This window comes from Sarcophilus harrisii, chromosome 1 (assembly GCF_902635505.1).
Source record: "Sarcophilus harrisii chromosome 1, mSarHar1.11, whole genome shotgun sequence".
NCBI lineage: Eukaryota > Metazoa > Chordata > Mammalia > Dasyuromorphia > Dasyuridae > Sarcophilus > Sarcophilus harrisii.
Window position 1 is genome coordinate 684,936,429 of NC_045426.1, and position 23,595 is coordinate 684,960,023.

The 23,595-nt window shown below is 46.5% G+C and overlaps 2 protein-coding genes across 4 annotated transcripts in view; one reads left to right on the forward strand and one right to left on the reverse strand.

The window, feature by feature from the left end:
• RILPL1 (Rab interacting lysosomal protein like 1) overlaps positions 1-10,130 on the forward strand; it is a 43,555-nt gene extending 33,425 nt beyond the window's left edge. The window contains exons 5-8 of one of the 3 annotated variants that reach the window (XM_031948451.1): positions 804-973; positions 2,541-2,633; positions 6,718-6,805; positions 9,791-9,882. In XM_031948451.1, the coding sequence (XP_031804311.1) occupies positions 804-973; positions 2,541-2,633; positions 6,718-6,805; positions 9,791-9,796 (357 nt within the window). In that variant the 3' untranslated portion in view covers positions 9,797-9,882. Of the gene's footprint in view, positions 1-803; positions 974-2,540; positions 2,634-6,717; positions 6,806-7,022; positions 7,047-9,790 lie in introns of all 3 variants that reach the window. The other 2 variants (XM_031948449.1, XM_031948450.1) reach the window with 2 other exon arrangements.
• Positions 10,131-11,541: 1,411 nt separating this feature from the next.
• Positions 11,542-17,512, reverse strand: SNRNP35 (small nuclear ribonucleoprotein U11/U12 subunit 35). The gene is made up of 3 exons (XM_031948452.1): positions 17,436-17,512; positions 17,185-17,299; positions 11,542-13,707 (listed from the first exon to the last, which is right to left on the reverse strand). Exon 3 carries the CDS (start codon positions 13,702-13,704, stop codon positions 12,913-12,915), a length of 792 nt encoding a protein of 263 aa, XP_031804312.1. The 5' UTR covers positions 13,705-13,707; positions 17,185-17,299; positions 17,436-17,512; the 3' UTR covers positions 11,542-12,912.
• Positions 17,513-23,595: the final 6,083 nt, after the last annotated feature.

Sequence of the window (23,595 nt, forward strand, 5' to 3'; positions counted from 1 at the left end):
GGTTTGTGGAGTAGTGTGAGACAAGGCAAGAAAAGTAGACGTGAACGAATGAATGAACTTCCAAGTATTTACTTTATGCCAGGTAGTCTCACGTGCTGGGGATACAAATAACGAAAGACTGTCCTTGCCCACAAGGAGCTTACATCCTAGTGAAAGGAAAAGCACATGTAGGAGAACAGTGGTCAGAGCGGGGTGTCCAAGAAGTCACTCACAGATGGCAAATGGGAAAATAGGGCAGTCAGTGAATATTCTCTTTCCAGATTTGAACCCATGTCTTCCCCCTCCATCGCTGGCTCTCTGTCCATTACAGCACACTGCCACTGAGGGCAGTGTGTATTATATGTGCACACACATATATGTATATCTGTATATGTATACACACATTTATATACACGTATATATCACATGCAACAGGTATAATATAAACCTATCTTATATATCTATCATATTTGCATATGTATCCTATATTACAAAAGTGCACACATATATATTCATGTGTATAATATAAACATATCTTAAGTATATCTCTCGTACATGCACATATATTACAAATGTGCACACACCGTCGCAGACTGAGCAATGTCTCCTGGGCAGGCAGGAGTCTCACTTGGAAGTCCAACGGTGGCCCGGGGCTGCCACCTTGGATCCGGGCCCGCTGAGCAGGCGGGCGGCCCTCCCGGCTCTTTCCCCAAAGCTGCTAAGCCCCAGCAGCACCAGAGCCGTGCAGCCCGGATCTGCCAGCTGCGCTCTCGGGGCTGTTCCAAGCAGGGAGGGAATTCATTGCTGTGTTTTATGTCCTGCAGCCGGAGCCAGGGGGTGAGGAGTACGTCCCGGAGTCAGAGAAGGCAGCCATGGAGAAGGACCCAAACCGCCCCCGCTTCACGCTTCAGGAGCTGCGGGACGTGTTGCACGAGAGGAATGAGTTGAAATCGAAGGTGTTTTTCTTGCAAGAAGAGCTCGCCTACTATAAGAGGTGAGCATCTCCAAGGCGACCCAGGCGGCTTCTCTGGGCTCGGTCGGTCTGGGAGGGAAGGCTCCCCCACGATGCACAGAATGTAAATTGAGCTTACCTGCTGTGTGCAGGGCGCTGGGTCATGGTACACAGGCAGAGATGCTCCATTAATTAAGATAGGGCTTCCACATTATGCATACATACATATCCTACTCATCTTCCTAGCCCAGCCCAGATTATCACTTTAGAACTGAAGGGGACACAGATTTTTTGGTTGAAGAAACAAACTACCTAATAGACCTACCTCAGTTCACACTCATAAGTATCTGAGGCAGGATTCAAATTCAGGTCTTCCTAACCCATTCACTGTATCATTCTTCTTAAAAAAACTCTTCCTGCCTGATTCCTCCCAGTATCTCACCCCTTACCAAGTTACATAGTTACACCATTGACCCTGATACTAAGGCATGTATTCGGGTGCTCTGACAGCTTCCTGGATGCACACCTGGGTTCCTCTCTGAGACAGTAAGTGGCTGAAGGTACCCAGTGGATAACTGACCCCTTCTCTACTCTCTGACTGCAAGGACATTAGTGCAGACCCTCCCCCTTATGATTTAAACCCAGTTTAGGGAAACAACACTATTTGGAGACCTTGGGCAAATCAGTTCACTCTGGCGAATCCCAGTGTTTTGCTTTATAAAATGAGGGGATAAATGAATGAACAGGAAGGATCCATCCAGGTCTAAAGTCCTTCTGCCTCCCTAACCGCTTCCCTCCCCAGCCTATCTCCCATGATGCCCTATAAGGAATCTTTCCAAGAGTTCTAGGATCACATCCCTCATTCCCCTTGCCTACTTTGGCATTCAAGGCCTTTCACAAAAATATTCCACTCTAAGGCCTGTTCCAGCCCCACCTTAATTCTTTCTCCTTTCCTCCATGCTTAGACCAGATCCTCCCTCCATCTCTCTGTGTTTGGTTCTTTCTGTATCCTCCAAAACCCTACTCAATATCACCTTCTCCTTTAGAAGTCTTTCCCTGACTCCACTGTACCCCAACCCATCCCAGACCAAAAAGACACCTCAGATTTCCCAAAAGCCCTTTGTCCTAGACTCCTCCTTTGGACTCATTTTCCCTCCTCTCTGCTGTTTGTCTACTCCTATAACTTTCATTATATTGTTAACTCCTTGAGAGAGGATTCATATCATCCCTCGACTTCTCTCTAGAATGCCAATAGATGATTAATAGAAGAGATTGGTTCACTTTTTAAGGAAAAAAAATCTGAATTGAAAAAAAGAAATATTCTTTCAGTTTCTCATATTTTAGTGACTGGAGCAAAGGTCTGAAATGAAGAGCTTTATACGTATTTAAAAAAAATCTTCTTCCTTAAGCTGCGCAGAGCTTTCCTCCTCTGTAGCTCAGGCAGAATCCTGAATAGGCAGAATATCCAGGGGCTTAGGTCACTGATGCTCTCTGCCCTATTACCCGCCTCCTGCTCCAACCACTGTCAGACATGTGACCTGTAAGAAGGGCCAAGCTTGGTGGGATCCTGCTCAAGTCATTTACTGAATGTTTGTGAACTTTTTTTCAGTGAGGAAGTTGAAGAAGAGACCCGAACACCCCATCCTACCCCCATCATCCACTCCAAAACCTCCCCCCAGCCCGAGTCTGGGATCAAGAAACTGTAAGTGAGCATTTGTCTGCAAGGCGTCCGATAGCCTGCTGAGCATGTTGTTCTGGGGTTCTAAGTAGGAATCGGCCTCTTCCCTCCAACTCCGTGAGCCTAGGATTCAGCCTGTTTACTAACAACCCCAGAGTGCCGAGATAATCTGAGCAGGGGGTGGGAGAGGGAGAGGAGATGGTTGGCCCTGACCAGGAGTTTGTGTCCATCTGTCCCTTTGCCTGGGCCCCTGGATACGGAGTCAGTGATTGGGAGCCGGGAAAGGGAGGTGAGGGTCGGAGACTGGGGCTCTTCTGACCTGCATGGGCAATGCTTGATGCCCGTTGGTGAAGCATGGGGAAGCTTGAGCTTGGGTTAGGAGAGGGCTCGTCTGAAAGCAAAGGCCTTTAGGACCTTTAGGAAGGGTTTTTCATTTCTCCTGAAAATAAGAATGTCCTATCTAGAAATGAAACTAGTGGAATGGTTTCAGACCCTCTCTGCCATTCATTTGTCAGTTGGAAAGAATTTATTAAGCACTTCTAGAAGAAAAGACAAAAGTAGACTCGTCCCTGTCCTCAGAGAGTTTACAGTCTCTCAGACCCATGCACTCCACATACACTTTTCCAGCCTCTGCTGAATGATTCCTGACCTCACAGGGTAATAATCTGCTTCCCTGCCTTGAACCTCATCTTGAGGGGGATGGCACACCCAGCCCCGGCCCCCTATGTCAGGGCTCCATCCCTTGGCCAGCCCCCTCCCCCTCGAGCCCCTACACTGACTTCGTTGGGACCCCTAGGCCTTAGACACTTCCCTAAGCCCCAGCATGGAGCAGAGGACGGGGAGAAGGGAGGAAAGTGGCTAGAAAGCTCCGCATCTCCTTTCCCAGAGGGCTGCCATTGGCTCCATCCCCACAGCAACACTAGTTTTCCATGAGATAACTGTGAGAATGAGCTCCCACAGAAGGGCTTTTGATGGGGCCCAAGGCAGGAGGACACTACTCCCCTTTGTGTTCACCTCTGCTGCTGACAGCTGCCTTGCACAACCACACAAGTTGGGGGAACTCCCTCCCTCCCCCGGGAACGGGGACAAAGCAGCCTTGGGAAGGAAACTTCTGGGTGAATGGAGAGGACTTAAGATTAGTTACGAGCCAGTCCTACTCAGTCCCATCTTCCTGCTTTCCTTTGGTTGTGTCTAGTTTCTCCAGGTCTTGCTAAGCCCAGGGGCTCATGAGGAACAGTGATGCTTCCCATCCCCTAATTCTGCTTAGGGGAGGACTGGCCTCTCCAGCCAAACAGCTCCAGCCTCTTTCTTCTTCCCTGCTCTCGACTTCTGCCTCCTCTAGCTGCCTTCCTGTCATTCCTTCCCTTGGTGGCAGCTGGATCCCCATCTCCCCAGGTCTCTGAGGGTCTTGGGCATCTCGTTCCAAACTGCAATTAGAAACACTGATACTTTTTAACCTTTCCACTTTTAAAAATCCTGAGTTCCAAATTTTGAAAAATGGAATGTTAAAAATTGTCTTTACATGTAATTGGGAGAAAAATATTAAAAGCAAAGCTGACTACAGTTTATAACAATGGCACCCAGAGGGGGGAAAATCTAAGAATAACTTAGCACAGCTGTGTTCCCAGGAGGAGGGAGTTGGGGCTGCCCAGAGAAGGTCAAGAATGAAAAGATTGGTTGACCCCAACTTAATCCTTAGCGCACATCAAACATCCTGCTCCTTCTGCTTGTCTTCTCTCAATTCTGTATGCAGCCGGTGTTTGCCTGAGTGAGGGGTCGGGAAGGGGCAAGTGACAGAGGGTTTGTAGGGAAAATTGAAGCTAAATATTTGGAAATTCTGAGTTGCCAGTCCTGTGCCTTCCAGGCAGGTCCAGCTTTTAGAAAATCACCTAGCCCTCGAGCAGAAATGATCTTCCCCCTGTTCTCCCCATTTGCCATGACACCTGAAATCCTACTCGGAGGGCTTCACTTATTTGGGTCTTCATGATTTGTAAGTTGCTGACCAAAGCAAAAGCAGAATTAGTTGATCATTTAAGCTCTTCTGGATGTAGGCCCCTCTGGAAAAAGAGAGCAGAGGGTACTACAGAGGCCCCTCCTGTCTAGAACCACTCAAAGCCGGAGTGAGATCCTTGTTCCTTCTCACGGTTTGTGCCGATGCACCTGCCAGCAATTCATCCAAAGATTGATGAATGAAAAGACATTTTATTAAGCCTGTGCTCTGAGAAAAGCACTGTGCTGGTCGCTGGGAATGCACACAGGAAAATAGGACAGCCCCTCCTCTTCTGGAGCCCCCATTCTAATGGGAGGAGGACTCAGCTGTGGGGCAGATTGAAAGCTTGTGGTCCTCAGGGCACCTTGCCACGCATGTGGTCATACATCTTCCTTAATGGTAATTTCCACTGAGACCAGATCCATTTCTGATGGTGGACCATATGACAGTGCCGTCTTTCATCCATCGCCCTTGGGCAACATGGTACTGCATGGATTCACGGGGGTACTTAAAAGGCCCGATGCTTTCTCCTCTGCAGATATTTCCCCATACTTGCCCTGTTTCCGGAGATCTTCTTATAATGGATCTCTGTATGTCCGATAATCATGGGGAATGCTGAGGAAGCAATCAGGTTCACAGCATCATCAGTTAGGGATGGAAAAGACATCAGGATTATTTTTCAGAGGAAGAATCTGGGGCTCAGAGGAGTGATGGGACATAACAAGCCCCAGGCCACACAGCCAGGGGACAGCTAGGCAGAGCTGAGATACAAAGCCCTTTCTTTCACTGGGAGCCCAGCAGCAATCTCTCCTCCTGCCTCTTGCCGCCTCCCATGTTCTGTTTGAGGACGAGGGCATGGTTCCCTCATGAGAAGTTTGTGCTCTTTCCTCCACAGGGCCCGAGATGCTGGATGTTCAGCCTGGCCGGCTTAGTCACTGGAATTCTGTGCTGGTCCTAGGCTTTTCCATGTCACTGGCAGGAACCCTTTGTGCCCCAGCTTACAGATCAGTTATCTGTATTAACTAAAAATGAGGGAGCAAGTATAATCCAAGGCTAGAGAGAATCCAAGACTCTCAATATAACTCAGTTTATAAAAAAATCAGACTTGGTGAGCAAAATAGACTTGAGTCTCACATTGAACATGCTCCTTGGACCCTGTACTAGAGGTCTTAATAAGCCATGAAAGGCCAAAACAGATTAGGAAGGAGGAAGAAGGGAAAGACCCAGATAATCCAAGAATACATTGTACAACAGGGAATGTGAGGCAGCCGGGTGGTGCAGTGGATGGTGCACATGCCTGAAGTCAGGAGGACCTGACTTCAAACGGGGCCTCCAACACTTCACTAGTTAACTTTGTATGTTAACCTTGACTGTCTCAAAAGAAAAGAATCGATGGTTAGCACAAAACTTTTGACCGGATGCCCTTCTTTAGGAGGGAGGAGACACTGAGTAAAAAGTGAATTCCTTAGGTGTTGTAGCCCCAGATTTGGAGTCAGCTGCTCCCAGTTCAAATCCTGCTTGCCCAGTACTTGTTGCTTTTCCTTCCTGAGGAGGCCAGAGTCAGATGACCTCTCCAGAAGGTCCCTTCCAGCTCAGAAGCCTAAGATTCTAAACTCACGTGCTTTGTTTTGTTCAGCTCAACAAATATCCTTAACCTTCCACAGACAGACAGTTGTATGTAAGCTAAATTTAGGTGTGTAACATGCTATTTGAGGGTGAATCTTTTTTCACCATTTTGGAAAGTTTGGGTTTTTATAGAGTAGGTTTGTATATGGTACCAACAGAAAGAGCCTTGGGGCTGGAGCCAGGTAACCTGAAGCCTGTGTGACTGAACAAGTCATAGGCTCCTCACGTATGAGAAGGCTGGACAGGAGGTCCCCTCCCGGGTCTAGGTCTGTGACTGTGGGGTTGCCAGACTGCCTTTGGAGCCCAAGGCATGTGGGACAGACACCTGCCTGGCAAAGGGAGAGCCTGGGGCTCCTTCCTTCCCCCTCCGTCCCTTGGGAATCAATGTTTGAACTGTCTCCATCACTCCGGACACCAGGCCCACCCTGGGGTCTCTCTCACTCACCTGTCCTCCCACCCACCCTCTGACCTTCTCTGTGTCTCTCTGACCAGGATCTTTACAGCCATAATGCCCATGGTAGCAGCTGGACTGATTCTAGATGACCCTACCCTACAGCCCGTGCGGAGACTTATTTCCCTTGTAGGCACATTGTGTTTCTCGGTTGTCTTGGGAATGCCTGCTGGGGTTCCGGGGGCTGCACTCTGCTGTGTTCTTGGGCTGCCCCTGCATTCTGGCGGCTGTGATGGGACTGCCCGTGTGTCACGCTGCGCAGTCAGCATGATTCCTCAGAGTCTCTGCTTCATCACAAATAATTCTCTTTGTCTCTTCTGTTTCCATTTTAAACCACATGTTCCAGCCAAGAAGGGCCTTTAAGCCACGGGTCAGTAACCGCCAATGCCCACCACGGCTCACCGAGTGTCACTAACACCGCACGGCTGCTCACCCGGCCAGGGCTGCTCCTTTACAATGCTTGGGTTTGCTGGCCCAGAAGCTGCTCAGGCCTTTAAAAAAAAGAACGAGAAAGAGCTGGGGGGTCCTGTTGGGGGATATGAAGCGCCCCTCGAGCTTACGGGCCCTGCTCAGGGGCAATAGGCTGTGCTGGGTGGTCTTACCCTCAGAGGATTAGCCATCAGAAAGCCTGGGTATTCAAAATCCACCAGCTCGGCCCAAATAAAAGCCTCGCGTGTCTGTGAGCAAACAGGCACTTCTCCGGGCCCCAGTTCCCTTAACTGGAAGATGAAGGGGCTAAAGAACTGGATGCCCTCAGCGTTCTTTTCAAGCACAGGTGCTGATGGAGAAAATTGTGCTGTTGGTCATGTGCCATTGTCCAGATCACTCCTTTCAGAACTTCTAGAGCTCCACTTTTGGGTTCAAAAAAAGTTGTCACTAGAGCAAAGTCATTGTAAGGTCCAGGAGCCAAAAATTAGTCATCTCATTCTCTCTTTGACAAAATAGAAGTCTAAATCCTATGAAGATACTTTTAAAAAATTAGTCTTTTAAATGGGGCCTAAATTTTAACCTAAGGTCCAGGGGCCAAAGCCTCATCATCTCATTCTCTCTTTAACAGAATAAAAGCCTAAGACCTTTCAAAAGCACTTTTTAAAATTTAGTCTTTTAAACTGAGACCTAAATTTTATCCTGAGGTCCAGGGGCCAAAGCATCATCATCTCATTCTCTCTTTAACAGAATAAAAGCCTGAACCCTTTCGAAGGCACTTTTTAAAAATTAGCCTTTTAACTGGGACCTAAATTCTATTTCTGGCTCCTTGTGAATGGTGGAGGCAGGAATCAGCTCTTTCCAAGTACTTTCCACATCAGTCCCTAAGCGCTGCCTTAGGCCTGGGCTGTGTCCTAACATTGGTGCTACAGTAGTCCTAATTTCTGTAAACAAAGCTAAGTAGTTAGTAAATGGATGACGAGCGGCATGGAGTCTTGTTGGTTTTTTCCAAGGCAGTTTTCAAAATTTCAAGTGTTTTGAAATCCATCATCAAAGTGATGACATCTCACAAAACGGTGGAAACACGGCCTTAAGCTGTCTTGTAATGAGACAGAAGTCTAAAGTGAATTGGTCCTAATTCTTGGGCAGATGAAGACAAGGAAGGAGGAAAAGCCCTAAGAACACAAAGAAGTCAGATTTTTAGACTAAATCCTTATCCCAGGGTCAGTTTGGACAACAGTTAACACAGGTTGTTTCAGGCTTGAGCCCCAGCAAAACCATTGTGACTTGTGGTCAAGTCATTTCAACTCTTTAGGCCTTAGTTTTCTTATCTGTAAAATGGGCAGAGGAGATTTGGACTTTCGGAGGCAGCATGGAGTGAGAACTGGCAAGTGCTGGTTACAGTCGGAGGACTGGGCTCCGGCTCCTGACGTTTGGTACCCGTGGGCTCTTGGCCAGGCTGCTTCTGGGGTGCTTGGGTTTTCTCCTCTGTCAAATGGGGTGGTCAAGACTAGATGGCTTCTTAAGGTCCCTTCCAGTTCTGAATCTTATGATTTCCAAGTTCCTTTCTGATCATACTATTCAGTCAGTGTCTGTGATGTCATATCTGAGTAGTAACAGGAAGTTGCCTTAATCTTTCTGCCCCCCTGCTTTTTGATTTTTCCTGTTGAGGCAATAGGGAGTAAGTGACTGGCCCAGAGTCACACAGCTTTCAGAAAGTGCCTGAGGCTGGATTTGAATTCAGCCTGACTCCCCTGCACCTCCTGGCTGCCCCCTCCCTAGTTCTTCCCCTGTAACAGAAGTGGAAGAGATGACCTTTGGGGTCCTCCTGACTGGGGGGAAGGGGGACAGGCCCACAAGTGGGGTTTCATTGGCGTGGGGCAGCCAGTCAGGTCACCTGTAAGATGGGCTCAGAAAGCTAGCTGCCTGGGCCACTAAGACCAGAGGCGGGCTTTGGCCCACGCCTGGCTCCAGGGGAGATTCCAGCTCCTAGAGAGAAAGGCTGGTGAGGGCCTCGGTTCTACCTCCCTGCCAGGCCCTGAACCAGTCACCTCACAGCCGCGGCTGTTTGTCTCACGAGGGGGGCTTCACTCTGCGATCCTGCAGGGGGCCCCTTTGTGGGGCGGCCCTCCAAGAGCAGGCTCTCCTCCCAGTCTCCATCACACGCCGCCGCTTGAGTGACTCAGCCTCCGCTTGGTCTGTAACAGCTCCTCCCACTGCCTCCCTCTAAACTGGCACTGCCAGCTGGAGCCCCCACTCACTTCTGTGTGACCGCCCACACCTTGCCCGTTAGCTCTCGCAGTAGCTTGCTAACAAGGATGAATTCTTCAGCCCTTAGAGAAGTCGGCCCAGCCCTTCCACGGGGGCTCTGTCCTCCCGCTCCCTGTGGAAAGCTCATTTACCTCACGCTAAGAGCGTGTGACTGGGAGGCGCTGAAGCTTCATCCACATTGGGGCGCCACTGCAGGGTCCCCCCATGATGTCACCTCCCATCTGCACCCCTGGCTGCTCCCTAGGAGAGTTGGCGTGTCCCTTCCGAGCTTCAGGGCTTTCCCTCCCCTGTTGAAAGCGCCTTGGGTCGCTCTGACGTGGGTGTGCCGTGTCCCCTTGCGTGTAGCGCTCGGAGGAAGCATGGGGGACGTGCTAACTGTTCTCCCTTGCTCCCCACCCCTTCTTCTCTCCCCCAAAGGTTTAGTTTCTTCTCTCGAGACAAAAAGCGCCTGGCCACCGCACAGAGAAACGTCCACTTCCAGGAGTCCTTTGGCCAGTGGGCGGACTCCCACAGAGATGACGGCTACACCGAACAGGGGCAGGAAGCCTTACAGCACCTGTGACTTTCACTCTCCCTGGGCTTGTGACTGGCTCGGCTACATCCACCTCAGAGGTTCGGGGATTGGGCAGCGGCCAGACCCCAGACCCATGGCCCCCGCAGTCCTCGCACCCTGGGGCCGGCTGTTTTTTTACAGATGTACTCTCCACCCAGGGACATGGAGACCTGCTGTGTGCTTGGGAAGCCGGACCCCTAAAAACAGACTCCAGGTGCCACAGTAATCATCGTTTGTAGATGGGATTCGTGCTTTAGACTGGGTGCCCCTGCCCCCACACATACACACGTAGTGAAGGATCGAGTACCCCAGGAGTCTGGGGTCTGGCTTTTGCGCTCACTCTGGTAACACAGGCTTCTCTAAACCAAAAACACGGCGTATGGCACCCTGACGGTGGACGAGCATCCACCGGCGCTGGGCCGAGCATGGTCTGTGAGTACTCTGACCCATCGAGTTTCTGTAACACAGGGGAGGGGGGGCACTGGGAGGTGGTGGCGGCTCATCCTTAGTTCTGTGGATGGCACTTTCAAAGTGCATTTGATCAGGTTCCCCCGGGCACCTTTAGCACAAGCTCTGGGAGCTGTCTCAGGGTAGCATTCACCCATGGACAACAGGACACTTTGACCTCACAACTGGAGGCAGCCATGTAAGAAGCCAGGGGGTGGGCGCCGTACCCTGGGATTTATAGTGCCTAAAGCATGTAGATACTGATGTACAAGGTGAGTGTGCCTTGGGTTTTGCTGAGTTATATGCAGTATTAACCAAACAAAAGAATTGCTAAAAATGATCAATTTTAACATGTGGTTTGGCCATTTTTTTCTTGTCATCTTTTCTTCACACATGGGATTTATTAAATGGCCAAGGGTCAGAGTGGAAGGCATCCAGGGCCCTTGGGACCCTTGTAGGGAGGGGGTAAACTTGACAGAACATGTTAAGACTCCTCCTCTCTTCTGCGAGAGCTTTGGACTGGGGAAGCCAAGGTGAGCCATGGCACTGTGTGGCTGCCAGGCCCAAGGGCAGGCTGGGGATCTCTGGAACCTCGATGAAGAGCACAGTTGTACTCCTCACAGACTTGCTTTCTTTCCTCCCCAAGCTCATAAACTACATATTTTAGTTCTGCATTTACAATTTATAAAAGAATCAGCACCGTGAAAATGGCGTACTGGGGAAGACAAAACACCCAGGAGGGAGACCAGAGATATAGGCCTGTCCTGCCCCTGCCCCTGGCCGGCTGTGTGTGACCTCAGCAGAGCTGCCTTTGCTTTCCTTGGCTGGGAGGATGGACAGAGAAATTCCCCTGACCCCCTCCAGTTCTAAAACTACATTCTATTGTGACACAAAGTGCTTTCAGAAGTGGAGAAATGGGAGCACGGCCACCCCATTCCAATACTGGATATAAAGAAATAAATTCCTTTTCAGACCCTGGAGAACAGAGAAATCCTACACTGGTAATTTGCGAGGAAAATAGCATGTTCATTTTCTAAAATTGTTTCTAACAGCTGGTGTCTATTTTAACACAGCAGGGCGGTACTGTTCTTTGTGGAAAGTGAAGCTGGAGGAGGAGGTTTGTGCCATTAGGGTAAAACCTAATAATGAGGCACTTTTTTAAACTAGCATAAAATAGATAGCTGTGATTCAAGTAACATTTATTAAGCACCAATTCTGTGGGAGAGCGTAGAAATAAATTACCCGAAACATTTCCTTGAATTTTCAGCGTTAAATAAGTAAGCACAATAAGATGTCCATCAACGTCTATCTTTCTGAAAAGCATCTGTCCAAGTACATCTAGCGCGTGTATCTTTAGCGGCAGCTCGGGGCCATGGTGGACAGAATGCTAGATCTGGCGTCAGGAAGACTTGAGTTCAAATTAGGTCTCAGATGACTTTCTCACTGAATGGGGGCGGCCTCGGGCAAACTGAGCCTTGTTGAAGCCCTTTGTTCAAACAGACTTAGGCTCCCCCTGTATCCAGAGCCATCTCCAGTCATCCTGATCTCTATCGGGACCCCGATGGCTCTGGAAGGGAAAATGAGGCTGCTGACCTTGCACAGGCTCCCCTTGCTTACATCCAGCTCATCTGCATGTAGCAGAGATGTCCTGGCTGTGTGATCCTAGAGAAGTCACTTACCTCCTGCCTGCCTCAGTTTCCACATCTGTAAAATGAAGATAATAGTGGCACCTATTTCCCAGCGTGGTGGTGAAACCCAAATGAGTGATCTGTGAAAGGTTTTACAAATCTTAGGGCTCTGTACAACATTAGCTGTTGTTATGGTGGCTTACTTTCAATTTACGTCACCCAAATAGGCAGAGGTCAGTTTGCCCAGTTTGCTGAGGGTCAAGCAGGGAGGAAGGAGAGGAAAGAGGAGGCTCAGAAGTAGTTTGCTCCGCAGTTCACAGGGTGTGAGCATTTCACTGGGCTGTCCTGTACACTCTCAATTCATTTTGCAGAACTGTAAGGTTTGGAAAAAAAGGAAAACCTTCCCCACCGCTAGAGCTGCTTGAAACCAGGCAGTCTTGGGAGGTAGAGAGCTCCCTGTCACTACAAGTCCACAAGCCGATGGAGAGGCTGCTGGCCTGAAGGCATGGCCTGGCTTTGCTACTTTATTTTTGCATCCTCAAGGAAGAAGGAGACAGGTATTTAGTAAGGGCCTACTATGTGCCAGGCCCTGTGCTAACATGTCACTTTTTAGATTTAGATTTAACAAGCATTTATTAAGTTTGGGCTTGGATGAGACGAAAGATTAGAATTGTATGTCCCCGAATAAAGGTAACACAAACTAGACTAGGAAAGTGGCAGAGGAGAGCTCAGGGAAAGCCCTGGAAAATCTAAGGGGAGAAAGGCACACAAAGGAAGACTTGATGGAGTGAATGGATGAAGAGGAAACATGCACCCCAGGTGCTGGCAGCTGACTGACTGACCAACCAGTGCCCCTGCAGGTACCAAGGAGAGGGGCAGCTGTTTCATGGAGATGTCGGGAGTTAAAGTCTCTACTTGTGTTTATCATCCTCCCTCTGCTTTTTGGAGTCTCTCTCCTTGCTCCTATCTCTTCTCTCTCGGTCCTTCCTCTCTCGCCCCCTGCTCCTCTCTTCTCTGAAGTCCCGCTCTCTTTCCCTCTCGTTCTCGTCCCAGGCCCTGCTGCTCTCCCTTTCTTGTCGCCTCTTCTCTCGGCCCCTGTCATGGTCTCGATCTCTGGTCCTCCAGTCCCAGCTTCTGTCTCGGGACCACTCCCTCCTCTCCCTCTGCCCCTCTCCATAGAAGTCACTTTTGAACACTGGCAAGTTAATGGGTTTTCTAAAAGGCCGGTCCCGTCCACCAAATCTCAGTTGTCCAGATTCTTTTTTCCCACCAAACCCTCCTCCAAGTCTCCGAGGGATCCACCCTTTAAGGATTCTTTCTAGCTCATAGTCGACAAAGATCTCATGCTGATCAATAACCAATCCGTTGGCATCTCTGTAAGCTTTTAACAGAGATCGTTCTTCTCTGTACTCAATGAAAGCATAGCGCTTGGAGAAGCCCGTGACCACGTCCCGCACCAGCCGCAGCTTCCTGATGTCGCCGTACCTGCTGAAGACATCTTTCAGCTTTTCTTCAGTGGTCTGCAGGTTCAGCCTCCCCACAAAGAGCGTGAGGTGGGGGTCTCCAGATACCCCTTTGTTGGGCACATAGCGAGCCAGCATCGCTCTCCAGATGGCCCGGTCGTGAGGCTCTTCATCAGTGCCATCGATGCTCCCAGCCTTGAGAGGATCATATTCTTTGGCAATGGGCATCCACTCATTCATTGTCTAGAAAAGTAGGAGACAGCAGTTTGATGCACATCAACATCGGAGAGGCCCAGAAATTTACCCACAGAATTTTATTGGGCCTACCAGTCAAAATCAGAGCCCTCTATCCTGGGGCTCCCAAAAACAATTCAATTGCTACAATAATATGATTTGCAAAGTACTTTGACCTGTGAGCGTCATTATAAATCTAAGTCAGAAAATACAGAGATAAATATCTCTTCTGCAGGTGGGGAAACTGAGGCTCACAGCAATTACATGATTTGTCTGAGGCAAGATTTAAACCTTCATTGCTCCTGACCAACTAACTCCTTCCACTCCATAGCATTATGCAGAATTGGGGGGTGTGGTCCCACAAAGTCAGCTGGATAAGCCTACATAATCCTGCACGTTGTAATTTAAAAAAGCCATTCCAGGCCAGCATCCTGCTTCTTGCAGGAATTAATTAGGCTTAGGTCAGCCTCCCTTCTGAGGGGGAAATCAAGACAGAATTTCTTCCTGACTTAAGACTCCCAGAAGCTGGGATCACTTTCTGCCTAGGAGCCTGAGAAGTAATTGCTATGGTAATATCACCCCAGCAAGCCTGCATTGCAGATGACATTCTTTCAGATACATGGTAATTAATTCATAGGAATCCTTATTGGAATAATAAAGTGCCTGCCAACATTTAAGACAGCACCAAAGCTTATGTAACCCTCTAGCAACTTCACAGCCAAAAGTAGCCTATTTTAGGCTAAAAAAAAAAGGAGGGTGAAGGGGGGGGGGGAGGGAATTCTGCAAAGCAAGCTTGACAGCTCTCTTGGTCAACCAGCATCTCTCCAAGTACCTCCTCAAACTTCCCTTTTTCTAGGTCTGTTCCTCCCAATCCTGGATGGCCTGTCCCTGTTTCACCCCAACACATGCCTTTTTCTTTTTATAAATTTCTACCCTAGTAAAACAATTCTGCCCATATAGATTTAAAGGTTATAGGAGGTATTTGGGGGATGGGGGGGAGAGAATACAATATTGTTTCAAGAAAAGCAATGCTATGATACGAAACTACAAAGCAATTGTAAACAAATTAAAAATATTGACTAGGTTTATCAATAAATCATTGTTTATAAATGAAGTCCTCAGGAGCCTGAAAGCCACTGAATAAAACCTGTTTGTTCACCTTTTACGGCAAAGGAGTTCATCTGTGACATTCACCCAAAGGAGGTGGTGATGGAGGAGAAAGAGCACTGGATCTGGAGTTAGGAACCCAGGTATGGGTACTTCTTAGACAAGATTTAGGATAGATGGAGAGGCTGGAGAGCAACCAGAGAGTGACAGACCTCAGCCATTTGAGGAGCAGATAAGGACCCATTCTGCTGTGTGAAAGAGAAGTTAGACTTCTCTAGACTGATTCTGCTTGGCCCCAGGGACTAAGCAAACGCTGATATGTAGGTTTTTGTTCAGTAGGAGACAGCAGTTTGATGCACATCAACATCAGAGAGGCCCAGAAATTTACCCACAGAATTTTATTGGGCCTACCAGTCAAAATCAGAGCCCTCTATCCTGGGGCTCCCAAAAACAATTCAATTGCTACAATAATATGATTTGCAAAGTACTTTGACCTGTGAGCGTCATCATAAACCTAAGTCAGAAAAGCCCCTAATAGAGGGGCTCAGAAGGGGACTGGGCTGCTGCTCTGAGAAGCAAAGGCTCCCACTCATTGGAGGATTCCAAGCAAGGACCGATCATTATTTGTCTGGAAAGTGAGAGACAAGCTCTTCTTCAAGTACAGACTGGACTAGAAACCCTTCCAGTCCCTGGTGTGAACTCTGTGATTCTGAGGGGGGTGGGAGGAACAAAAACAGGTCCTCAAAGCCTTGGTTTCCTCCTTTATAAAAGGATTAAATTATAAAGTGAGACTAGATTCTGTATAAAGGCCTAGCAGTAAAATGAAGGCATGCTCCCAGTATTTCAGGCTTAGCAGTTTTTATCACTATTAAGCCATTTTCCAGTGGTGTCCAACCGCGACCCCATTTGGGCTTTCTGGGCAGAGATACTGCAGTAGTTTATCATTTCCTTCCCCAGTTCCTTTTACAGATGAGGAAACTGAGGCCAAAAAGCTTAAATGATCTGCCCAGCTTTGTGTCTTCCCTACTCCTGGCCCAGCACTCTCTCCATGCACCACCAGCGGCCCTCGATTTCTTGAATAACCCCCATACACTGACCCCAGCCCAGGGCTCTTTGCCCCAGCTGGTCCCACGATCAGCATGTTGAAGGGAAGGCTCCCACTAGGTCAGGAGACGGACCAGATGCCCCCTAAAGTTCCTAAAATAACAGTATTTGGAGCTGGAAGAAATCATGCCAAATTCCTCAAACTCGTGAGGCGCTCCTTGGGGGCCGAGACATCTTTTACCTTTCTCTGTATGCCCAGGGCTCAGTCCAGAATTTAGAAAGAACCAAACAAACATGTGCTGACAGAACAAAGTCCGGACAGGAAGGGGAGCAGCCGGTAAAGCAGCGAGGAGGTGGAAGAGACCAGCAATCAGGGCTCTACTTGGCTAGGATGGAGCGCGCCAAACAATGCGCAACATTGAAACCAGGCTGAAGCCAGGCCGTGGAGCGCGCTGATACCCAAGTAAATAAGATGCCCTTTGATTTGCAGCGGGGAAGCTATGGGGCTTTCTGAGCACCGGAATGACCGATGGGAAAAGTAGGTCTGCTTTATGGAACTATCGCGATACCCAACACAAGCAGCAGCACTTAAGGAAACCGGCATATCTCTCGGGCCGCCGTGGGGGCAATGAGAGGTCAAGTGGGCGACCAATGAGAGGCCGGGGAGAACGAGGGGAGGTAAGGAAGGCCAACGTTTGGGGGGGGGCGTGTACCCGCTAATAAAAGGGGTCGGATGGGAAGGGATCCTTGGCGCTTCCTAAAAGTCAGAGACCAGCTCTTCAAACCATCTGCAACAGACCCTTTTCCTGATTCCCGTGAGCCTCCCCACGTGCGTGGCTCCCAGCCCGTTCCCGCCACCCCCTCCAAGCAAGCAACGCATGCTCAATCGGTCCCCTCTAGGACGCTCCTCCCCCGGCCACGCCTCGGCTAAATTCAAATACAAGAGGGGCACAATCTCCGCCGGAACACCACGATCGCGCATGCGCCCTAGGCCGCCATGACGCCAAGGCGGGAAAGCCACCAGCGGAAGCTCGACTTCCCTTCCCATAGCCTCCTGCAGACAGTGTCCTCCCTTCTCTTAGTCAGGACCTCAGCCTCGCCAGGTCCCTAGGAGGCTCCTGAGCCGGCCGCGCCCCAGAACTACGCCAGCCCCGACACCCAAACGCAAACACGACCGCCGCCTCTGCCCATCTCCAACATGGCGGCCAGGGACGGCGGCCCTACGGAAACGGCTCCGGGTCGGGACTAACTGGGGCTGGAGCTGACGCTCACCTGCTTCTCCTCCTTCTCACCGACCCGTTGCCCTGCTGTCTGAAAGCCCCTGCCTTCACTTACCCTCTGCTGGGATCCAGGCTCGCTCTTTATTAGAGAACAAGCCTCTAACTTCCGGGAGGCCGCGCGCGAGACTTTATATTGGGCGCAGCCGATTTTCCATAATAGTGTTGCCTTCCTAAAAAAAAAAAAAAAAAAAAAGTTTTATGCATTGTGCCAAATTAGGGGATTAATTATAACACACCAGAAAAGGGGAGACTGTGTAACTTTTTATCTTTTAAACGAAAGAAATAACATCTTTTTAAGAAATTTACCAAAATTAATTTTCGCCAAAGCGTTTGCCGGAATGTGCTGTTTCGAAAATGCAGCTAAGTTTTCCAGCTCCTACGGCGCGCACGTGGAGAAGAGTGTGTCCTAAACTGTGACGTGATCCAAGCTAGTCCACGCCCCCGACCCCTCCCCTGCTGGAAGGGGCGGAGCATGTAAGACAGGAGAAGCAATAAACAAGGTCGCAGAACTGCAGCGGGTTCCTCTGGGTTTCAGTACGCACCAAAAACTCAAGCAACGGATTAAAATAATCGTCTGATGTAAATTAGTGCAAGAATAACCATTTGAGCCTCAAGTAATTGGCAATAGACCTTCCCTCTTTAGAAAGGGTCGTCAGGGAAACATTTAAAGAAGAGAGAAAAGGATTCAGAAAGACACAAATCGGGCAATTTTGGGATTATGGTAGTACATTCCAAGCAAGGAGGAGCGATGTTTAATGCTCCCAGTAATGGGTATTGGGTGAAATCTTTGAAAGGTTATTTAACAAGACAGATGAATAACACAAAATAAAAAGACGGAGAGAGTGTCATCTATGGGAGAAAGGGAATGATTTATCCTTGAGCCTGTGAAAACCATAAATTATTGCAGTATCTGAAGAATCATCTAACTTGATAAAGTGATTCCATAACATGTTGGTGATTTGGGAGTTTTCTGAAAAGTAATAGTTTCAGTGTGATGTCATTATATGTATATTATATTATTACTATTATCTATTATCCATCTACTATAATCCAACACATGATAAGGAAAAATAGAGATAACAACAGTTTGGGGCAGCTAGGTGACAAAGCAAATAATGCTGGGAGTCAGAAAGGCCTAATTCAAATTCAGCTGAGACACTCGCTTTGTGACCTTGAGCGAGTCACTTAACCCTGTTTGCCTCACTTTCCTCATCTGTAAAATGATGTAAAAAAAATCTGTAAAATGAGAAAGAAATGGAAAACTACTCCGGTATCTTTCCCAAGAAAATCCCAAATGGGGTCATGGAGAGTCAGTTAGACACTACTGAATGACAACAACAAGCAGTAACAGTAGTAAACAATAGCTAGTGTACCTTGTGGTCTGCCCCAATTTATTGTGCTATACAGATATGGTGGGGTTTTTTTTTTTTTTACAAATTAAAATTTTTGGCAACTCTGCCTCAAGCAAGTCTGTTGGCACCTTTTTTCCCCAACAACATATACTCAAGTTGTGTTTCTGTGTCACATTTAGGTAATTCTTGCAATATTTTAACATTTTTTTCATTATTATATCTATTATGGTGATTTATGATCAGGAATCTTGTGATAGTTTTAGGGGTGCCATGAACAATTAATGTGTGTATTCTGATTGCTATAGGGACTGGCCATTCCACATCTCTCCTTCCTTTCTCTCTCTCTCTCTTTCTGTCTCTGTTTCTATCTCTGTCTCTCTCTGTCTCTCTTTCTCTCTCTCTGTCTCTCTGTCTCTGTTTCTCTCTCTCTCTTTCTCTCTCTCTGTCTTTCTGTCTCTGTTTCTATCTCTGTCTCTCTCTGTCTCTCTCTCTTTCTCTCTCTCTCTCTCTCTCTCTGTCTCTCTCTCTTTCTCTCTCTCTCTCTATTTCTGTCTCTCTGTCTCTGTTCTCTCTCTCTCTCTTCTCTTTCTCTCTCTCTTCTTTTCTCTCTCTCTCTCTGTCTCTCTGTCTCTCTCTCTCTCTTTCTCTCTCTCTCTCTCTCTCTCTCTCTGTCTCTCTCTCTTCTCTCTCTTCTCTCCTCTGTCTTCTCTCTGTTTCTATCTCTGTTCTCTTCTCTCTCTTCTCTTTCTTCTCTTCTTGTCTCTCTCCTCTTCTCTTTCTGTTCTCTGTCTCTTCTCTTCTCTCTCTGTCTCTCTTTCTCTCTCTCTCTCTATCTCTCTGTCTCTGTTTCTCTCTCTCTCTCTCTCTCTCTCTCTCTCTCTCTCTCTCTTCTCTCTCTCTCTCTCTCTCTCTCTCTCTCTCTCTCTCTCTCTCTCTCTCTCTCTCTCCCTCCTTCCCTCCCTCCCTCCCCTCCTTTCTCTCTCTCTCAGCACAGGCCTATTCCCTGACACCTGATATTATTGACAAATATTACATAAATTTCAGTCATAAAGCAGCAACAACGTTTGAGAGAATGACTCCAATTTCAAAAGAAGTTCTACTATGTAAAAATGCCATCAAACAGCATTGCACGCTACCACAGAAATCTTTCATGAAAGGAGGAGTCAATTCTTGCAGCAAACTTTGTTATTGCTTTATTTTAAGAAATTTTCATGGCCATCCCAACCTTCCAAAACCACTATCCTGACTAGGCAGCACCTATTGACACTGAAGCAAGACTCTACATCAGCAAAAAGATTACAATCCGATAAGAACTCAGATGATGGTTAGCTTTTTATTATTATTATTATTATTAGTGATAAAGTATTTTAATTAAGACAAATACGTTAGTTTTTTTAGACAAAATATTACACAATTGATAGCCTACATCATAGTGTAAGCATAACTTTTATATACACTGGGAAACAAAAAAGATTTGTGATTCATTTTATTGCTGCCGTCTGGAACCGAACCCACAGTGAATCCAAAGTGTACCTGTAATGCTTTAAGATTTGCGAGCAGAATTTCCACTCTTTCTGTTATTATTTGCTTGCATTTTACTTCTCAGATTTTTTTCTTTCTTTCTAGATCCGATTTTCCTTACAAGCAAGATAACTGTATAGATATGTATACATATATTGGATTTAACATATACTTTAACATATTTAACATGTATGGGACTACCTGCCATCTAGGGGAGGGGGTGGAGGGAAGGAGGGGAAAAGTTGGAACAGAAGATTTTTCAAGAGTAAATGTTGAAAAATTACCCATGCATATGTTTTGTAAATAAAAAGCTATAATATTAATAATAAATGAATATTTTTTAAAAGATTTGCCAGCAGAGCATTGGTATGACTTCTATACTTTTATGAGGATCAGCAAAAATATTTATTTCGCCTCCCTCCTCTTACAATTCATAATTATGAATTAGGGGGAAAAAAAGCCCAGAAAAAGAAAATGACTGAGCTAAAGTCAGAAGAAATTTAGCACCTACTTTTAACCTCATAACAAGAAATCACACTCACTTTCAATCAGTACATTTAACAAATAATTTGAGAGAGATCTGGGTGGTTTCTGAGCTGGTTGCATGGAGAGCCCCTCGATCTGGAGACTAAGGACCCAAATCTCTTCAGTTTGAGCCTGAAATGTCCTTTGGGTTAAAATAAATTTAAATCTTTGATAATTACTTTGAAAAGTACTCTTTTCACATCCAGTAATCACCTTGTTATTTTCCTTTGAAATACGAATTAACCGGTTAACCTTTGATCACACATCTTTAGCTCCTCTTTAGCTTTTCAGTTTCCAAAGCCTTTCTCTACACCAAAAGAGAAATTACCCTACTAGGGACCTCACTTAGCCTCTTGGCCTTTGCCTCGCTAATGTTTTTGCCCTATAATAATGTGTACTGTGCCCCCAGTCAGCCTGAAAGCCAGTCGCCGGGCACTTATTAAGCTCTTACTTTGTGCCAGACTTCTTGCTAAATGCTAGTGATAAAACAGAAGGAAAAAAAACAAACTTGTCCCTGTTCTTTGAGGGAAGAAGTTCCCTCATAATCATCTCTAGGCCAACGTTGAGTCCAGTTGTTTGTCCTTCATTTTCAAAGACGCCCAATGACATCTTGGAGTGATGTCTTGACTCCTGGGTGAATTGGATTTAAGTGCGGCAGAACTGTGCAAAGCCACCAGCCTTCCTCTCTCCTCCAAAGTCATCAAAGACCAGTGGCAGGACAACAGTCAGGATGACTGGCGATGGCCGGGGATGCTGCGGACGGCCTTGGCTGATGTCTGGCCAAGCTCAAAGTGCTCCATTCGAACAACTAGTTCTCATCTGCCCGTTGCTCCAAAGGAAGTCTTCACAGGCTGGCAGGTTGATGCCCTTTAACTCACAAAGGGGTCTGAGTCCTGTCAATGATCCTCAACATGGGTTTGCCCATCTGCCAACATGGTTTTAGCGGGTCGCGGCCGCTGAGCTTCTTGGAGCTACAGATGGGAGTTGGGAGACAGATGGACACCAGAGATGGATGAGCAGCCCTGAAAAGGGCTGCACAGGAGTCCTCCTGAATACTCCATACACCGCAGTATTGAGCAGGCACTTCAATAAATGATGATAGAAGATCTATTCAAAGAATTAGAATTTCATATACTCAGATAAGAGCATTGGCAAAAACAATATTTCCCAATTATTAATATTTATCCACGATGTGCCAAACTGGTGGTCTCCCCACCCGGCAGAATAGACAAAAATGAAAAGGTCCCTTAATCTTGAACTTATTGGAAGGAAAATTTGTTTCTGGCATGATTTCTACACAAAATCTATAATTTTATATATTATGGATTTAGGGGATTGCCTGAGGCATTTAGAATCAATTGTACCAGCTCTTAAATTTGTCAGCGGCGGGATTTGAATCCAGGGCTTCCTTGACCTTTGGCCAAAAGTCTGTCCATTACACCGTGCGGTCTCTTTTTTTAAAAGATAAATAAATACAAAATAATTTCAGGAGGAAATACATACCTGAGCCACTGCAGGGATCTGGAATGTATTTGTCTGTGGATAGCACACAAACTCAGGGAAGTCAAGGATGCTGATAGATGAAGGTAAGAAAGGATCACAACAACCTTAGGGAAAACTGAGATCATTAAGAAGTCAGTAGAAAGCTTGTAACAAAAACCAATGTGTCCTCAATGGAGTGTCACAGAACAGTTCAAAGTGGCTGAAACTCCAAGTGTGTGCGGGAAGGGAATCCTGAAGAGGGTAGATGGAGCCTGATGATGATGGATCACTAAATGTTAAGGAATCTATATTTGTTTTAATTTCTTAGAGGCACTAGGGAGCTACTGAAGATCTTGGAGCAAGGGATTAACCTGCTAAAACCTACTCTTTAGGAAGCTTATTTAGGCAGTTGGCTGAAGGGTGGATTGGAAAAAGGAGATTCACAATTTCAATCTTTGTCTTGTGGAAGTGCAAGAAAACTAAACAGAGGCACATGAAGCAATTTGAGAACAAAGCACCACTAATTCCATATTATAGACTGTAAGAACAACAGATAAACAGAAGCAGATAGTGAGTAAAAACAGACACACAGAGAAGCCCAGGATCTCATTGAAACCAACAAATGATTCTCCATCCCATGAGGTCTACAAACAAGAGGCGGTCACAGGGTACAGTAGACAGAGAGTGAGACATTTGGAATCAGCAAGACCTGAGTTTTAATCCTACTTATGAATCAGACACTTATTGTGTGATTCTGGACCAGTCACTTAACTCCACTCAAGTCCTGTTCTCCTATTTCCAAAATGGGAATAAATCTTATTTTCCAAGATTATTGTAGATATTATATAATGTATTATATATATATATATGTATATATATATAATGTCGTATAGACTTTAATAGGCTATAAAAATATCAGCTAATGCTTATGTAGCACTTACTGTGTGCCAGGTACTGTGCTAAGCATTGGGGGCAAAATAAACATTTTGCCCTATAATAATAGAGCAAAAGCATTAGAGAGATGAAACTCAAGATGCTAAATAAGGTCCCTAGCAGCATAATTTTCCTCTTAGTGAGGAGGGAGGCTTTGAAGACTGACCTGATAGTATCTCATTTGATTCTCACAATAATCCTGGGAGGTTAGGTACTATTATTATCCCCACTTTACAGATGACAAATCTGAGCTACAGAAGTTGAATAACTTGCCCAGTCATTAAGCTAGGAAATGTCTGAAGGCCAATGACAGCCTATTATATATTTAAAGTGAAAGTTTCTTGTTTATGGATATTCACTACCACAACCTCCCCCCCCCAAAAAAAATCTAACTTTTGTCTGTTTAAAACAAGGATCTCTGCTTTCTTGAAATTAAATTTATTGTTACATATTTTGAATCTTCCTTGATTCTGCTGTACACATGACAATTTTTTCTTTTTCTACCTTTCTTTGGTTTCCTATTTTGTTTTTTCTTATTTTGCATTTAAGTTTTAAACAAATACAATAAAAATAAAAAATAAACAATCATTTTTAAAAAAATAAAGCAAAGATTCTCATTCTCTTTTGTGTCATGAATCCCTTATATGGACCCT

Bases quoted from the DNA above. Each gene is read 5' to 3' on its own strand.
- SNRNP35 (XM_031948452.1), bottom strand. From the start codon at position 13,704: ATGAATGAGTGGATGCCCATTGCCAAAGAATATGATCCTCTCAAGGCT.